The sequence below is a fragment of the Anopheles stephensi genome, chromosome 2, assembly GCF_013141755.1.
Source record: "Anopheles stephensi strain Indian chromosome 2, UCI_ANSTEP_V1.0, whole genome shotgun sequence".
Taxonomy (NCBI): Eukaryota; Metazoa; Arthropoda; class Insecta; order Diptera; family Culicidae; genus Anopheles; species Anopheles stephensi.
In genome coordinates, this window is record NC_050202.1 from 38,830,163 (window position 1) to 38,847,937 (window position 17,775).

Consider the following 17,775-nt stretch of genomic DNA (forward strand, 5'->3'; position numbering starts at 1 on the left):
AACCTTGACAGGTTAGAGCCTTGGGAAAGCGCAAGACAACCAAAGGGCGGATAAAAAAATGCTTAAGGATTCCGAAAACCAGCATTTTTCTTCCACGCACATCCTGTGAAAGAAAGCTGCGTACAAGAGATGAATAATAAGCACTTTCAGCAATACAAGCGCTGAACCTCATGGTAAAGCGCCCTATCGATGTGTTCGCTATTCTAAGGACGCGCATACACGGGATCTCGAACGAATGAACGCTCGGTACGAGTCTAGTTGATGCACCCATATCAAAAGATTTGACAGCTGACTGGAGCAGGAACATGACCACCGCCATCACCATCACCCGACAGACGCTCTTGCTCCTTTTCTTTCCCCGCTGGTTGCCGGTTCCAAATTCCAAGCTGAGCAAGAGCAGCTTGCTTTCTTTCATTTTCTCCTTGCACGAGCAATGGTTTCGGAATTCGGAGACTAATCGAAACCACGCAGGACCTAGCGTCGTTCGCTTCTCGCTTTGTTCAAACCGCACCACCATCAGCGAGAGAGTATGGAGAAAGATACAATTTTGTGAAAGAAAAACAAACGAAGAAAAACACAAGAAAACAGAATCTCGTACTAAAGCTGGGCTAAAAAATAAAAGTTTGCGTCAAGGCATGATGAGGGATTTCTTTTCCTATGTTTTTGGGGAGTGAGTTAAGCTTCATTTCGTTGTGTTTTGCTCTCAACTGGCGATCAACGATGCATATTTCAAAAGGAGCCTATCTTCGTAGCCTCAACTTCGAGAAAGGTTCGAGAAATATTAACACAAATCAGTTATGCTTAAAAATTGTAGAGTGTTTTTCAAATCAGAAGAAAATCGAGTTTCGCCAATTCTATTACAACAATTGTTCGGCTCTTGACCACTTACCACGGACAGGCTACAATTAGTTTCACTATTCACTATAGCCTAAATCGTGCGTTTTAATATCTCAACATTCAGAGGCAGGCTTAAAATCTCGTCAAGATTGTTGTGTCAAGAAAATGTGTAACTGCATAATTTCAATGGTGAATCATACGTTAAATTTCGCTATGCCAGGTTCACATTTCAAATTTCAACCACCTTAATGTACTCGGAGGATATTATACCGAAATCGAAACGATGATTTTAACGACGATTGATATGGTTTAAAAGTTTTTTTATTCATGAAGGACGGCCTGGCCGTATTGCTGTGATATACAAAGTTAGGATTTATGGCAAATAACAATACAATAATATTGCTACTTATTTCTAAACTTACTGCCTGTATGCGTAATGTTTTAGGTTGTCAAGTAATGTTAGCAAAGATTGACGGAGTAAAATCATTACCATCTTCTCCAGTGCACTGAACCAAACGGGTTGTAATTATAATGTCATTATAATTAAATCAATATGCTGCTGGCGTTTTCTTTCCCAGCTATAACCAATTGCTGCATTGTTGGCACGAATGGCACTGTACACACGGTTTACATGTTTTAGTCATACAAAAATGAGAATGGTTGAGGAAAGTTTTTGAGACTTAAGAAGCAAGTATTCATAGTTAGTTAACTTTGTTCATCGTTTTTCGTTTGTGTATTGTTCATAGTTTCTGTTTCTGTGGGGCGGTCCGGTGGCAGAGGCGACAGCGGCGCCGGTCTTCACACGGCAGGGCCGGGGTTCAAATCCCATCCAGACCGCCTCCCCGTACGTAAGGCTGACTACTTTATTTCGGGTAACATTAAGTCATAGAAAGCCAGAAATGGCAGGCCGAGACCTCTCGAGGTTGTAGTGCCAAGGAAGAAGAAGAGAAGTTTCTCTGTTTAATTCTGCTGGCCAAAAATGGATGATTTGTCCTTACATGTCACACCTGAACAATATTTAAATGTTTCTAACATATTGAATTTATTTCTCCTTTGCAGAACGGAAGCGAGGTCGACAGACATACACACGTTATCAAACGCTGGAACTGGAGAAAGAGTTTCACTTCAACCGCTACCTAACACGACGACGAAGGATTGAGATCGCTCACGCACTGTGCTTGACCGAGCGTCAAATCAAGATCTGGTTTCAGAACCGACGGATGAAATGGAAAAAAGAGAACAAAACCAAAGGTGAACCTGGTTCGGGCGATGAGAATGATATGACACCACCGCAGTCTCCGGCATAAAATCGACACAGCCTCATCTAGAATCCTTCAATGACGTCGTAATTGCAAAGGGGGAGCTGTTCGCCCTGTGTCCACGTGCGAGCAGATTCTAGAGCTCGAGTTCCTGCATTATTGAATTAACGATCAAGGATCAAAACATTTAAGTCTTCGCGGTGGCATGGACTTTGAATGGTGTGTGTTTTAGGTGTGCATTACTTTCCTTTCGTTTTGCTATTGCGTTAGTTGAACTTCATTACAAACACTTGATTGAAGCAATGGTTTGCATTAATATTGGCTATGGTTTCCGTAGAACCTGTCTGGAACATTTACAATTTTGTTGTACTAGCAAATGTAAGCATCACATTAAGTAATCCTAAAGCGGAGCGATGCGGCGATCAATCAATTGTATTTGAAGAAGACAAACAATTAGAAATGTCGGGCAGCGATGTAACAAAAACAACTTATGTGACCTCAAACTTAATTTTAAAGACAAAACTACTGAACGATAAGGATTGATTCCCAAAAGTATGAATGATGTAAAATGGTCTGTGCGGGCCGTTATAATGCTATTTAGAAGTAAAACTAAACCTGTTACAAGTAGGGTGTACACAACTCCACACAGCTGTGTGCGTATGGCAAATGTAGATGCCACCCAGGACTCCAGATTGATCCGTAGCGGTCTGTTTGCTCTGAGGGTGAGGTTGAAGTTGAAAACTTTGCACAGAAAAGCGAGTTGCAAATTGGAATCGGATTAGTGAAAATAGAGAGCAAAAATAATAAACACTGATTGGGTCAAAAATCACATATGAATGTACAAAATTGCGCTAAGGAGAGCAACGATTTCTCTCAGAGAGATACACACTTTTTATGTTATTGGTCCAAACGTTGCAATTCAAACAAATGTAATCTACAAACAAACAGACCAGCGACAAATGTATACAACTATCTGATAAATGTTGAGCATAACGCTTGTAAAGTAAGTAAGATGTATATCCGGCAGCAAAAACCCATACCGAACGAAAACTCTGATTTGACCGAAACAAACAACGTTAGGCTGAATGCGCAAGCGATGATACACTATGTCTGCTATGTGTATTATGTGTGTGTGTGTGTGTGTGTGTGTGTGTGTGTGTGTGTGTGTGTGTGTGTGTGTGTGTGTGTGTGATCGTGATGTGTGCTGATCAGTCGAATCCAAAATTATTTGAGCCTAATCGTTCAGGTGCAAATTCTTTTCAAACAAACCGCCGAGAATGAACATTTAGCTTCGAAACGTTAACTGCTGTCCGGTCAAGTTTCACGATTTTCCACAAACTGAAGTACAGAAAATGTAAACTACATAACGCACCCGCACACACACAAACACACATACACACACACACACATACACTTCAAAGCAAGAAGCCCCAAACCGAACTTATGCCAAAGCCAATAGAATAATTTTGTTTTGTAAGCTCATTTTATTCACATCCTAGTTTCCATAAAGTAGTGATCAGCCATTGCAGCGCCACCATAGCCTGTGCTGTTCAGTAATTATTTGCAATAGCGCCCATTTCATTGTTTATTTCATTGATTGTGTTATTGTTATTGTGTGTCAGCTAGGAAGAGTCGTCCGTTATGTGGATTATAATTTATTATTCGAACTGCGCAGCTCCTTTTCCGAACCGCAACAATAAAAGCTAAGGCCCCATGCAGTAGCGTGACGAGTAGAACCTCACATGCATTATTTTCCAATAAGACGTCAGATTTAATCGTCCCAAGTGACATAATAACGAGCTCCCAGTGAATAAAACAAACTAGAGTAAAGAAATAGCCGAACCTGGTCAATACTGTTCACGAGGTGTAGGTGCATCGTTGACGAATGCACAACTAAACTAAAGTATTGCTAACTAAACGTGTCCTGGTGAACACACACTCACACACACACACACTCACACACACACACACAAACACACAACAAATCAAACACTAGAGACAGATACATGTGAACGTTGTATACGATTTTTTATAAACATTAATCGGCCGCTGTTTAAAAATAAGTGAAACCAGTTCACTTGTACGTATTCGATGACTGTCTCGGACACTTAATTCAGATATACATTAGGCCAGATCGATGTGTGATGCGGTTCAGTTAGCGGTTGACACCGCAGGTACTAGCGTTATTCCGCATGAGGCAAAATTAGGTGGTTTTTCTTTTGTTGTGATAATGTGGATTGTAACAGCACTGTTGGAGCAATCTGGGCAAGCAGCAGAATTACTAATGAGCAGCAGCAGCCATGGTTGAGATACTGTTGACGCGAAGGTACAACACTCTTTGTAGTCAATAGATAATCGAACGATTCAAATCATCCAGGAAACTATTTCCGCCGAACCGAACATACGTAAACACGATAATACCAAGGTACAGTAGCAATGCAGCAATGCACGCAGAATGAACGCAGCAGTAACTTATAAATACATTTGTCTAAGCTACGTAAGATTTGATGGGATATAATTTGCGGTAGATGAAATGTGTCGATGCGAGAACACACAAAATGCTCTATACACCTACGAAACCGTTAGCCTTTAAGGGACAGTGTAATTATAAAATTTAAACAAAATGGCACAAAGCACTGCTGATTGGCCGGGACAAAATTTAGTGAATGGCAAGTGTTTTTGGCGAATGGTTCATTTTATTGTTTGTCAGATCGATTATCACTCCAACCGCTGCAGGTGTCGGGATAGCTGTGGCAGCCACCTCTCATAGTACTATTTAACATGGCAAAAGGACGTGCGGAATCTTGGCGGAACGAACTTTTGAATATATCTGTAAAAAGGAGCAGGAAGAGAAGAAGGAAGGAGCATAGAGGTGTTCCAGAAAAATCTATAAAACTATTTTTCCCTGGTGGTACTGGAGAATCATTAGCATCTGCTGCGTTTATCTGAAACAAGCCGAAAGAAACACGGATGGTATGATGGTCGTACGCAACGAACTGCGTGCGTAATATTGTATGTTAGCATAAGAGCAAAGACAGCAATCTTGGGAAGCGGAAATTTTAGTAATTCAGTAATATGGCGGACACAAATAGAAATTCGCGCAAAACTTCGCAGTGACAAACATGACAAACGAACACAAACAACAATACAAACGAAAGTGCAGATGCAAGTCCCAAAGCGTGATTCTGCAAAACCCCTTATCACGTGAAACAAGTGAAACAAAGAACAAACCAACAAATATGTAACTAAATTTGTACATACAGCTAAGACAAGAAGACAGAAAGTAATAAATGAGAAAAACAAAACCCCAATTTTTAAAGCCAGAAAACACACTAGACTAACGTTTCGTCGACGGTAGAGATCCGCCGTTTCGTCGAGCCACGCCTACAGCGCAGGTGCGACACACTTTACCACGCCTATTTCCCATCGAAATAAGATGAAGAAACGTCGAGAGCGGATGCACATGCTGAGGCCATTAGGAAATATTTCAGTGCTTGAAATATTTCGCCATGATCGGAAGTTGTAGGAAAAAACCTGCGAAAGAATCTATTTTACTCATTTTGTCTTCATCTTTTGCCGCATCTTGCGTCTTTTGTGCCAGTGCTCTGCGTGCGTATTTTTGAGTGTTTTCTGAAAAGTTTGTGTTTTCCTAGCGTCTAAAGTGTGTAAGGACGTTTTTAGTTTCAGCCCGTTTGGTTACGGTACAAACTCAGGGAGCAACATTGAACAGGTAAGTAAGCCCCTTTCGAAGTGTAATATTTTAGCTTCACTTATATCCCACCGACTGGGTGCGGTAAAACTAAATGCTTGATACCAAACTAAATGCGAAAAACTGCAAACGCCAAACATTTTGCATGCCGTAGTTTCTAGGGAAAAGGGGAAAACTGTTCTCTACGATTCCAAAAATGGCTTCATCCAAACCGTTGCACCGACATAGTTTTTTCCTCCCTGGGGAACTACGGGAGTCTGACTTTTCACATTAAAACTATAACTTCTCGCAGGACTCGGGTTCATAACGAAAAACTCGCCATACTAATTTAATAAACTCCCATACAAAAAACCCACAATAAAAAAAATGCTTTAAAATACTTTTCTATTCAGCTACACATTACCCCTGTGGAAAGCTAACTAAGCATATGTCCAATACTGTCTGTGAAGAAGTAAGAATCAATTTCGTTGTCCAAAGTCATGTTTTTTGCAAAACCCGTTGTCGGTTGAACAGTAGTAGTCGGTCCTCTACATGGCTGCGCTAGCATCAAATCCCAATCGAATCGTTCTCGTATATGTGGGATCGCTCACTGGGCTTCTCGAAAGTAAGCCAGTAACTAAGAAAAAGGTATTAAAAATCTTGTTTTGCGGTAGATATAAACAACGAAAACGTTTTAAAACAGCTTCAAGTCATTTGCAACTGTTTCATCAATGAAATTCTTCATTAAACTTAAATCTATAGACCCTCAAAAAAGTGCCCGAAGAATTACAAATGTAAATGTCAACAAGTAAGTCTGTGCAAAAATGAGCATTATGTATGATTTTGGTCACTCATAACGCCCAAATTTAACAACTGTTTAAAGCTATCCATTGTTGGCATAGAATTTTCGCTCTCGAACGTAGTGGTTCTTGCCTAAGTCTGTGAATACGAGCAGTATGCATCGGTATTATTCTGTGACCATGGTACTGGTGCGCAAAATCATACCGAAACGCGTCCGCATCGTAGAATTGTCTAAGGACAAAAATGTAATAAAACGTAATGGATCACGGTACAAACCCACCAAACAAATGATTCAACTTCAATTCTTCGTTGATGGGAGTTCTAATTCCAAATCTAAGGCACGGGAAAATGAGCTTTGGGCGCAGGGAACGCAAGCATCAGGCCAACTTACTTTTCCAGACCTATGTATTTGGTGCGCTCATCATTTCTGCGTGATTCCTATTTACCATCGCCCATCGTTACACTTCCTTGCACCGTTGGATGTGGATGGGTCCTTTGGAAGTCGAGGAGCATAATATAAAATATACACCCAGCCCCACCAGCATTAATCCGAATGACATTTTCAGTTTTTCGCTTTTCGTTCGTTCCAATCCATCAATGTCGTTGAGAAAAAATGTTACTATGTATTTTCTATAATACAAAATAATTCTTCTGTCCGTGCTCGGGTTTTTTTTTTCGTTGTTGCCTTTCGCTTTCTCTATATCCTTCACGGACCCTGGCTAGCAGTGGGTGAAGTTTTTTGCTGCTATCAAACAGAGTTCGGACATTGTTCGAAGTGCTGCGTGTCAAAGTTCTATAGAGTTCTGGCTGTGGGGCCCGGGACCGGGTCCAGATTTTGATTTCGTTCGAAAGGCTATGGGCAAAGAAAAGTTTCTACGTCTTGCTGATGTAAAATCTCGAGGGACGAAGCTTCCCATAAAAATTCGTTCTTTTTCCTGCATCGTCGACGGCCTGGCTTGGCTTGGGGCGTTTTACATCCGAGAAATAAAATGGATCGCCATCTGAGCACCGGCGAGTGCCAAACACACGCATCTACTCGAACGGAAATGGAATGGCATGAAGCTCGCCATCCAAATGCAACGGGGCGACAAGTCTCTGACAGAAAATTCATCACACCGTCAGTCCTCGGCGCGTCTCGCCGACAACACTCCATCAACGGCAGCGACCAAACCTTCCCTAGTCCTTGCGTGATAAGCGGCGGCACCTATTGGATAAGGTTAAACCCATCATATACCCAACCCTGCTGCTGTTGTTTACATAAGAAAGTGATATTAGAATTCAAGTACGCTCTCAAGCACCACTGCTTAGAAAGGTGTGATTTGGAAGAGTGGTCCTGGTTAACCCTCGCCTAGAAAACGTTTCTTATCCGCCGTCCTTTTAGACGCTTTTAGCAACGGAAATGGGTTAATGAGTCCAATGCGTGAAACACACTACCGTCGCCATCGATTGTATACAGAATGCTCGTTTGGAGCGCCTCAGTGAGTGAATTTTCTTGGCTTATTGGTGAATTTATTTGTTTTTTGTGCCTCAACATTCAAATGGTTAGCGTGTATTTTCCAAATTCAACCATATTTACATCATATTGCTATTGATCCTCTTATTTGGGAATAGCTTTTCTATTTTTAATCTTTATTCAGAAAGCAAACTTCATTTCAAGCCCGTATGAATTACATTTACACAAGTTCACTCATTGTCCTCACTTGAATGAGTTCCATGAACAATGGCAATGTAGTGCACATCCTCCACACTCTACATTGCAAGACTGTAGTAGTTTTTGGAGTTGTGTGTTCGGTGCAAAAGGGTCCGATTCCAGCGAAAAGTATGCAAACCACCGGCGCAGGTATCGGAAGGGCTTGGAAGTTGAACGAATTTATGGTCTAATTTAAAACGGAATGGCTTCGACCTTCATCGTTCAAAACAGGGACCCTTCTACATTTGCCCAATATCTGTTGCGATCGTTTGCAAAACCTCTGCCTGCAAAAGATGTATCCTTCAAAGGCCAAACCACGTCCTGTCCCTGTCGCTGGTTTCATTTGTTTCCCTTTTTGTCTTTGATTTTCGGCAAACAGCGAAACCAACCGAAACCAACAAACGACAACTTCGGTTTTCAATTAAATGCAATCCATTGTGTGTATGTGAACCCATTACCTCCTCCTTGCCAGAATGCACTTTTGTAAGTCAAGGTCGCTGCTACAAAGACGATGTGTAAAAACCTTGGAACAAGTGGAATGAACCTGTACATATAGTTAGCCCGTGACCGATGCCTGATGTTTTTAACACAATGGAAAAGTATAGAGTACTTTAAAACCCCAGAATCTAAAATGCTTATTCAGCACGTTCAAATCAAATACGAATAGCATCTGCACAAAACTGCGTTAAATTCCGAAAAAGATCATAATCATTCTTCGTCCTAACCACATTGATTTCCGATTCCGATTACTTGGGGCCCACAGTTCCATAGGGTTGGCGGGTACTATGTAATTAATTGCTTATTATAGTGAGGCAGTAGAGAAGTATGAATTTTAACACAAACGCATTGTGTTTTCTAAAACGTGGTGGCAGTACCTGATGTGAAACGCGCTTGAAAAAGGGGACGAGCGAGTCGAAAAAAGATATCTAAAGATCACTGAAATACATGAGCGATGGTGCAGATGATGTTGTCGATGGATGCAAAGACGATGACTACAATCTGGTTTTCTGTTATTATTGGAACCTCGGGCTACATGCCATGTTATGCTGGTGGTAGCCATCGACTCAAAGTCTGGTCGATTGCTTTCCATTTTTTGTTTTTTGTAGCGTCAGATTTGAAAAACTGCCACATCGTTAAATTTAATATGAAACTCATTTAGCTAAAGTGCTGCCGATTTATTTATTTATATGTGGTGCTCGTTTTGCCTTCTGGTCGATGAAGAATGGTATATTACATCACGAGCCACCACCATCACCACCACCACTAGCAGCGCCCGTCACGTTGCAGTTTCGTCTTATTTTAAAGCTTATCGTGTGAGACAGACCGTCGCTCTATCAAATCATCAATTTCCATCGTGCACTTTCTTCACCAATGACGCGGTACTCGAGGTTTCCTTGATTAAAGACAAGTTGAAAGTTGTATTTTGATTTGCAGTTGATCGCCGATACCCTTGTATAGATTTGGGGCTTACACAAAATCAATTTAGTATATAAAAGGATAGTGCTGGATTTTTATTTTACCAAGCCATTCCACAATTTGAAGAGTGCGTATTAAATGTATGCCAAAAAGAAAATGTGTGTTTCAATGGTACGTCTGACATCAGCGGACTAGCAACGCTATCCAGCGCATGCAACAAGCAGAATCTGTTAAAGTATATAAGACGTATGCTTTGATTTTTGTCTTGCTAACATTGCTTGGTCTATGTTGGTGCCACACGGAACATTGGAGCAAACAATTTTAAAATAGTTTCTTCAAACTACATTCTCCAGTATCTGAAACCTCTTTTGCAGATAGTATGCAAATTCTTGTTCATTTTCAGGCCAAAACGAAAACCATCTTTTTGGGCTATCTGTGTAGAAATTCGTAAAGTGTAGTACCATACCTACCTAGACACACTAAACGAACGGCACAAAAAACTTTACAACGTTTTTACTCTCTCGGTGGACGGTATTCTGTAACGACGTAAATACGAGTAACAAAGTTGAAAAAATGGCTCGGTCAGCATATATCACAGCCAGCTTGTTACGTGTACCGGAATGCAGAGTACGTGTGTGCAAAAGGCTAAAAAGCATTACATGATTTACAGGAATGTTGTTCAGCTAATGGACAATGGGAACCAGCCTTAATGACCGTGCAGGCTTGTATGATGCTTTGCCATTTCATGTATATTTCGATACAAATGTAGCAGTAGTAAGCGTTATCAAAAGCAGAGCAATGTAGAAAAGAGTCAAAAGGTGGTCGAAAACCTTCTTCGGTGTATGAAAGATTATGAAATGTATTGGATGAAATTATGTTTGTTAGAATATTAAATACTGCCTTGTCTTACATTATGAAATATTACCTTTTGAAATCCCAAACATATTCGTGCTGTTTATTATTGTGAACGATTTCTGTACAGCATATAAGCAATACACGGATATGCCATTCACACAAAGAAATGACTTGAACTTGGGTTAATCAATTTGTAACATTTTTCCAGATTTTATTTTTATTGAATTTTTCATTAAACATTCAACACATTCTGAACTTAGCACGTTTACGCGGTTCTTTTCTGTGTGTTTTGCAACAGGTACATTTTCGTAAAACATATTCAAATACGTCCATATTTCCTTTTATTGATTATTTTATAAAACAACTCTTTTAATAGTTTATTCAGTTCAAGGTACTCTTACATACATATACAGCGTAGTATTGTTCTCTTGTCTACAGCCACATACCATCTATCTTAAAAGAAAATACATTTCCTATTTCCCGTACTACCTTCTTTTTGGAGAGTAACTAAATAAATTCACACCATTTCCCTAAACTAACTTACACGCCTACGCAGAGCAAACAATGCGGGTAATCTCAACACATCCCACTTCTTTCCGCATCAAAGTGACCGTTCTAATCATAAAAAAGGAAAAAGCCATGGACAACGTAAGATATACTTAAAATGTATACAATGCTTGATAGCCTTTCATCCATCATCCCACGTTTGATTGATGGATCTGTCACCCACGCATTTTCATTTTCCCATTTTCCTAGTCTAGTCGTTTTTTTTACCGATGATTCCAGTAGTCCGGAAGCAGCCGCAACGTTCGACGCCATCTTTTACTTTCCGATGCAGAAAGTTTTCTCCACCTTTTTGCGTTTTTGCGTTTTGTCGCGTGTTCCGATTATTTTGGAGCTATAGACGGTCTTCTACCATGTTGGGAATGGTTCACTAACTAAGCAATTAAATGTAAATACTGTTTGCTGTATAAAAACCTCGTATGTAAAAGTTCTATAACCAAAAATTTGAAATGTAATACAATCGCTAAGTTAGAGCTTATTGCAAAAGGTAATGCCATGAGATGAAATTGGTAAAGTGGCGGCGTTTCGTTGACCAAAAACTTATGACCATTTAGGTAGATAAATGTTCTTCCTGGAGGGCTTTTGTAATCATCTGCCACTGTGCTCTTCATAAAACAAAACAAAATAAGAAAAAAACCACAAAAATCTGCAACTGCATTATTACTCATTACCCTCCAGTGTCAATGATGTGTGAAGGTCACAGCCATTATAGCGTTCTATCATTCTTGCTACTGGTGCCATAGTAAAATTTATGACGTAAACAAGGTCTTACACATTAGCAAGGTGTGGACTACGAAGGATACATCTTCATACACAGTCAAACAAATGGAATAACCACAAGCTATTCTCTACGGGGTGTGAACCATAAAAAAACACTATGACGTCACAATATTCTTGCTCATTGGTAATCAAAGAAACATCAAAGACTTGCACCTGGCCACTTTAGAAATTCAACAAATAAACGTATTTTACGGATTCTTCGTTTCATAATGTTGTTACTAAAACAGTCCTGTGCCGCGGGCGTAAATCAAAGATTTAATTATAGCATGTCATATGAAACTCCGACGGGCGTCGATACTTGTTGCAGCAATATATAAATAGTCGATCATTCGTATTAAATAACATTTCATTAGATTTTCTTTTATTCGTCTATTTTGCAAAAAATACAAAAGATATACAAGTGAACAAATTATCGTTGTGAAAAACATACCAAATGTAATGCCAGATACACAATCTATCCTTAGTGGATAATGAATGCTTAAATTTTTCATTTCTTCTCAAAAACCTTGTGTTATGCCCATTTGATGGTATTCACGACACTCCCGTGTCCCAAGAATGTTCAATAGAATTTTAAAATAAAATATGCAATCATTTACCACTCGGTACAAGATACAGTTGCTGTAAAAAGAGATTTGCACGGTATTAGGAAATGTATGAAGAGAACTGTGCTGTATTGCTTCAAAATAAAATAGAACGAAAAAACAAACACGAACCTCAAACAACCTCTGAGTATATGAAACTTGTGAATATAGCCATTTTTCCATCATTTTAACCTCTCTATCGGTAACTAATGATCTTCAATATACCGCTTTTATTATGGTCTAATGTTTGAATGTAATGTTGAAGGTTGTTGGTGTTCAATTATTTTAATCATCATCATGCAGTACATCGTCAATTCTGGTCAAAATCACAATGTTCTTCTTACAAAGAGAACCCATTGACGAAAAGCTTTCAAAGTGCCAATGGCGGTTCCAACGCCAAGAACTCGATTTAAGCTTCAAGTCATTAGTTTAACTGATGACTGCTTCAAACGGTGTTTTCGCCGTGGATTTCTCCCAAAAATGAAACTAAAGGTACCGGTAGGTAGGTACGCGCAAGGCATCGAAAATGGAGCAGCCTTTCGAATTTGCCACTGCGCACCCTGCCCTCGCTAATGTGGTGAATAATCCAGCCAACATAGCCCATGTTCACAAATAATGATTCTGGGTTGTTGTTTTTTTGTTTGCCTGCCGGCCATGAGTGTAGCACTTTGAGCGATTATTTTCCTATACCTTATGTTTTTAATCAACAGTAACGCCATCAACGCAGGACGACATTGGTAGACAATTGTCATCACCATTAAAGTAATCATATGTAGCGGAGAGCTCAGCGGTCCAGAAAAGAAGGCGCTTTATGTTGTATTTTTTATTGCTTTTTTTTCACAAGACTCTTGTTATAGTTATATCGAATACACTAAAGATCTCAATTCGCTCGATACAACTACGGTCTATAGTTTTTTTGCTGCATTACTGACGATACTTCAGGAATAATGCCCCAAAACACAACGACGCTAATGGATGCATTTTTTACACGACTGCTTGCCGTTCTGCTGCGCCGAGGTGACGATGGATGAGGTGCGGAACCAGTTACATTTGGTGATAAAACCCAGTCAATTATGTGGAATGGAGCACTATTTACGTTTCTCGCTTGTGGTTCTATTGATTTATACATAATTCGCAACCAGTCCGACCGAACGACAGTCGTTTGGGTCGCCAAAATCGATTCAGAAGTTAAGTGGCATGCATTTAGCATTAAACATTATGCATAAAACTTATTACCAATAAAAAGACTTCGCTGATTATTTCTGCTGCTACACAAACAAGAAGTCATTGAGTGTTTGCCGAACAAACTGGACTGGCTGGACACAGTGTTAGTATCGCTAACTGATCGCTGGCTTCAACTGCTGTAACTGCTGCTACTGTTGTCTATAAAGTTTAATACTTCTAATAGACAACTTTCGAAATGACGAAACCTCACATTTGTGGCACTTTGTTGAATGCAATGGGTTTACATCCTTCACATGGTACAACACAACACAACACATAACTAGAGACTGGCAATGAAGATTAACAGTCCCAATCGAGCTTCATAGAGTCGTTTCTGATCCGTTCTTGCGCATCACAAGTGCGCAATGTCGCAGCTTTTTAAGCTATACTCAGTATGCACTGTTAACTGTTAACTAAAGAATCGTCGTAATATCCTCAAACAAACGCTTTTTAAATAACTGCCATCTACGTACACGTATTTTTTTCCATCATACTGAAATTCGCAACGGGCACTCTGCAAAAGACAGCTCGTATTCGCAGTACTGCTCACCTAGCACTGGCAACGCACGAAGATGCTGGAAGTGTAACAGGCCAGGTTAAAGCTGCTGGGTACAACAAATTTGGTTTTTGGTGCTATGTAAAATATGTACCCCTGGAGCATGCAATAAAACGGTTTGTTTTGTGTGTTCGGAAACTACTTTACAGGCATTAGAACTATTTGCAACAGCATACCTTTCAGCAGTGTTCACGCCGTTTACCTGGTTCCGGTTTACTCCAGTTTGTGTTTGAAATATGTTTGCAAAATAAAGGATTAAACTTTTATTGCTCTACCCATTACAGCGTCCTTTCCTTGTTATAGATTGGACGTTTTCCCATCCTCCGGTTATTTTCTAAACTCTCCAAAAGAGATTCCAAATATTTGAACTTCTATTTTTATTTTATTAATTAATGATTACGAACTGATATATTTGAACTTCTAGTTTGAGAGATTTTAGTCTCTTACCTCAATTTTCAGTTTGACCATCAATGTTTGAAGAACTTATGATTTAACAAAGAATGGTTAGAAATGAAAATAGTGCCATCAAGCAAGTAGCGGCTTCCTGCGCAATTTATGACAAACATTTGGGCCGGTTTTCAGTCAGTTGCAGTCACTTTTCATTAGAGACAAAGTCTTAAACTAACAGTCACGAGCGAATTATTTGCTTTCGCTTATTTTGCTCATATAATACTTCCTAATCACATGCCAAGGACATGCACTTATTTAAAAATGAATACAATGATGATTAGAAGGAAAAACTCAAATAAATTGCATTATATGCTTATTTGTGTAAACAATTAGTAAATCGGAAGATAACAGCATTCGTACTTCATGAAGAATTGCAATGGCCAGTGATCAGAGAGTATGTGTCAAGCTGTCAAGACACGAACACTCTGAGCGGTCTCGGAGTCTCATTCAGTCTAATTTGGCAGAGCAACAGAGAGAGTGTAAATATGTGGTCTTTTTGGATGAAAAGATGTTCAACCTTGATGGCTTGTAGAACCGGTATTACTTTTGGTAAGATCTACGTGAAGAAAATTTTGTGGCAAGCTTTCATTGGCATAAATGTCAACGCAGCTGTAGTTGGAGGATATCTTTATGTTACCAATAAGTTTACTTCACTATGGCGAGGCGTGAAAGTGTCCAGACTTTGTTTAGCATCAGGAAATGATGAGATTCATAGCTCTGAATTGATTCAAGCATGGTTTTTACACAAAATTTTAATGAATTTTGATTGGATAGTACATTCTTCGTATCTGTATCCCTTTAACCAATATTTCTGGGTTTAAATACAAATTGTGTCTAAAGGATTTGTTGCACTTTCCAAACATTAACAAACTGAAGAGAGAAGAATCGGTAAAAGATTTTTCAAAATATTGCTAAAAGACCAGGAGGTGCTATTTTTATTTCGCTGAGTGTATCATCGTGTGAATGCGTCGAAATTTGCTTTTGTAACTTTACTGTCTTTTAGTATCTTGTGACAATACATGAATGGATTAATGTGAGGGAATTACTGTAGGTATCTCGTTTAAGAACAACGCTAGCTTTAGGGCAAAATGTTTAACAAAAATCAAGTGATTAAAATATTATTATTATTAGTTGCACCTTATTCTATCATGCCAAGACAAGCCCCTGAAATAAGACTATATCAAATGTTCACACATCGAAACAAGACTATTCGATGCAACAGTCGGTCCATTTTTTTCTTTTTTATTAAAATATCGTTTTAAAAAGAAACAGCCTAGCATTGTTTATTGTTTTAATAGCAAAGTATGTAGCTGAAATCAAATCATTTAACGTTTTATAAGCAGTGTTCCAAAAATTACTTCCCTAATGCGAAGGTAAAACAGAACAATACCCAAAATATCTGGCTGGCTCCCCCAGTGTAAGTGATACAAAAAGAGAACGAGTCGAATTTCAATCTTCATCATTTCTCTGCCTTAGAAGGTTTTCAAAATGTGTTACTCTTGCCGCTCAAAAACAACTGAGTTTCTTCGTCACCATCACAAAGCCCTCATCTTCGGTGCCTCATGATCCGCTATGGCGGAGTTTCTCTTGATGTTGACGGATTGCTATCATTAATCTATGACGTGCACGATTTTCCTAGGGAAGCACGGCTAAGCCATGGCTGGCCTATCAGTCACCCAGCCAGCCAACCGTCATTCAGCATCCCGAGTTTGTGTCCAATTTGAAGCTCTCTTTCGCTCCGCAAACCACCTTGGTTGTCTCTTCCTCTCTCATTCTCTCATTTTCACCCTCTTTCGTTCATGTAAATGTACAATTATTTTCTCTCAATCACACGTCCTCCTGTATCGCCATTCTATTGATTCGTCCTTTTCCCTGTTATCCTTATGCGTAATGCTCAACAGGGATTTAATGTGAAGCGAATGCCGTTCTCTGAAGTAAGGTTTGCTTCCGCTGCGTCCACCATACAAAACCAACATGGTGTGTGAAAGGACATGGGTTGATGTTTCTGCTCGATTGGATGTGTTAGAGGTGGGTGCATTTGAATTAGCCTTCCAACACAGGCACCCTTCACAAGAACATCAGCTCAAAACCCGTCGTCTGAGACCAAAAAATACACACACACACACACACACACACAACGTGTCAATGCGTGTCAAGAATTCGTTGTCTTGCGCGAAATGCGGTGACTGAGCAGACGAAGCACCCGATATCAAGGGAAAGGACATTTCTCTTGAGACATCGTTTTGGCGTTGATACATTTTTTCATTCATTCGCTCGGCTATTGCTTTATATTCCAACAGCCTATTTTTCATTGTTTTGTGCCCTTCAAGTGTAGTTAAGTTCCTGAAAAACTGCTGTGCTGCGATTGATTGCTATCAGATGCTTTAGCATTTTTGAGGCATTGATTTTCCCTCAACTATCCAACATATTATAAAAAATATACAAACAAATTCAATGGTCAACTTATAATCGTCAACACATGCGGTGTTGACAATACGGCGTCATGCTGTAATACTGAAATTATCCCGAAATTGTCCCGAACTTACAAAACACCGCGACTTATATTCACACACTAAAACTTTGGGTTCTCCAATAAAACTCAAATAAAACGATGATGTGGTAAGATTAGCCTTCTTGCCAGGCACGAAATGGCGGTTACAAGTTTCAAGTCGTTATCGAGTAATGGCACGCTTGGGGAGAGACTTTCTGGTAGCTCATGTCTATGCAGCTTTGACAATCGATGATTATGGCAATGAAAACATTAATATCATGAAAGTTGTAAAAACTGTGTACGCGTGCTAGCGACAAATATTGATCGGAGGACATTTGTACAATTTTAAATAAAACTGCACAATTGTTGGCTTTACGATTACTCAGTAAAAAAAAAATACATGCAACGCCTTACTCCGAACGCCTCAGATTGCGGATTTTGCAATCTTTATTCACCCAAGTGCTTGGTTAATTAGGGGATATTTATGTTCAGTAATAAGCTTGTCTGATTTAGTTTTCGTTAGAAACGCTCAAACCAGTGCCCCTCACTCTCATTCGCTTGTCTGATTTAGTTTTCACTTTGA

The 17,775-nt window shown here is 39.6% G+C and overlaps 2 protein-coding genes across 6 annotated transcripts in view; both read left to right on the forward strand.

Moving 5' to 3' along the window:
* Nucleotides 1–5,407, forward strand: part of LOC118507772 (homeotic protein antennapedia) — a 68,512-nt gene extending 63,105 nt beyond the window's left edge. For 3 of the 5 annotated variants that reach the window (XM_036046805.1, XM_036046803.1, XM_036046804.1), the window contains exon 4: nt 1,897–4,763. In XM_036046805.1, the coding sequence (XP_035902698.1) occupies nt 1,897–2,144 (248 nt within the window). In that variant the 3' untranslated portion in view covers nt 2,145–4,763. Of the gene's footprint in view, nt 1–1,896 lie in introns of all 5 variants that reach the window. The other 2 variants (XM_036046806.1, XM_036046802.1) reach the window with 2 other exon arrangements.
* A 193-nt stretch (nt 5,408–5,600) lies between these two features.
* Nucleotides 5,601–17,775, forward strand: part of LOC118507771 (homeotic protein Sex combs reduced) — a 62,130-nt gene continuing 49,955 nt past the window's right edge. Inside the window, exon 1 of the mRNA XM_036046794.1 lies at nt 5,601–5,826. The gene's annotated coding sequence lies outside the window, so the exon portion shown is untranslated. The remainder of the gene's footprint in view (nt 5,827–17,775) is intronic.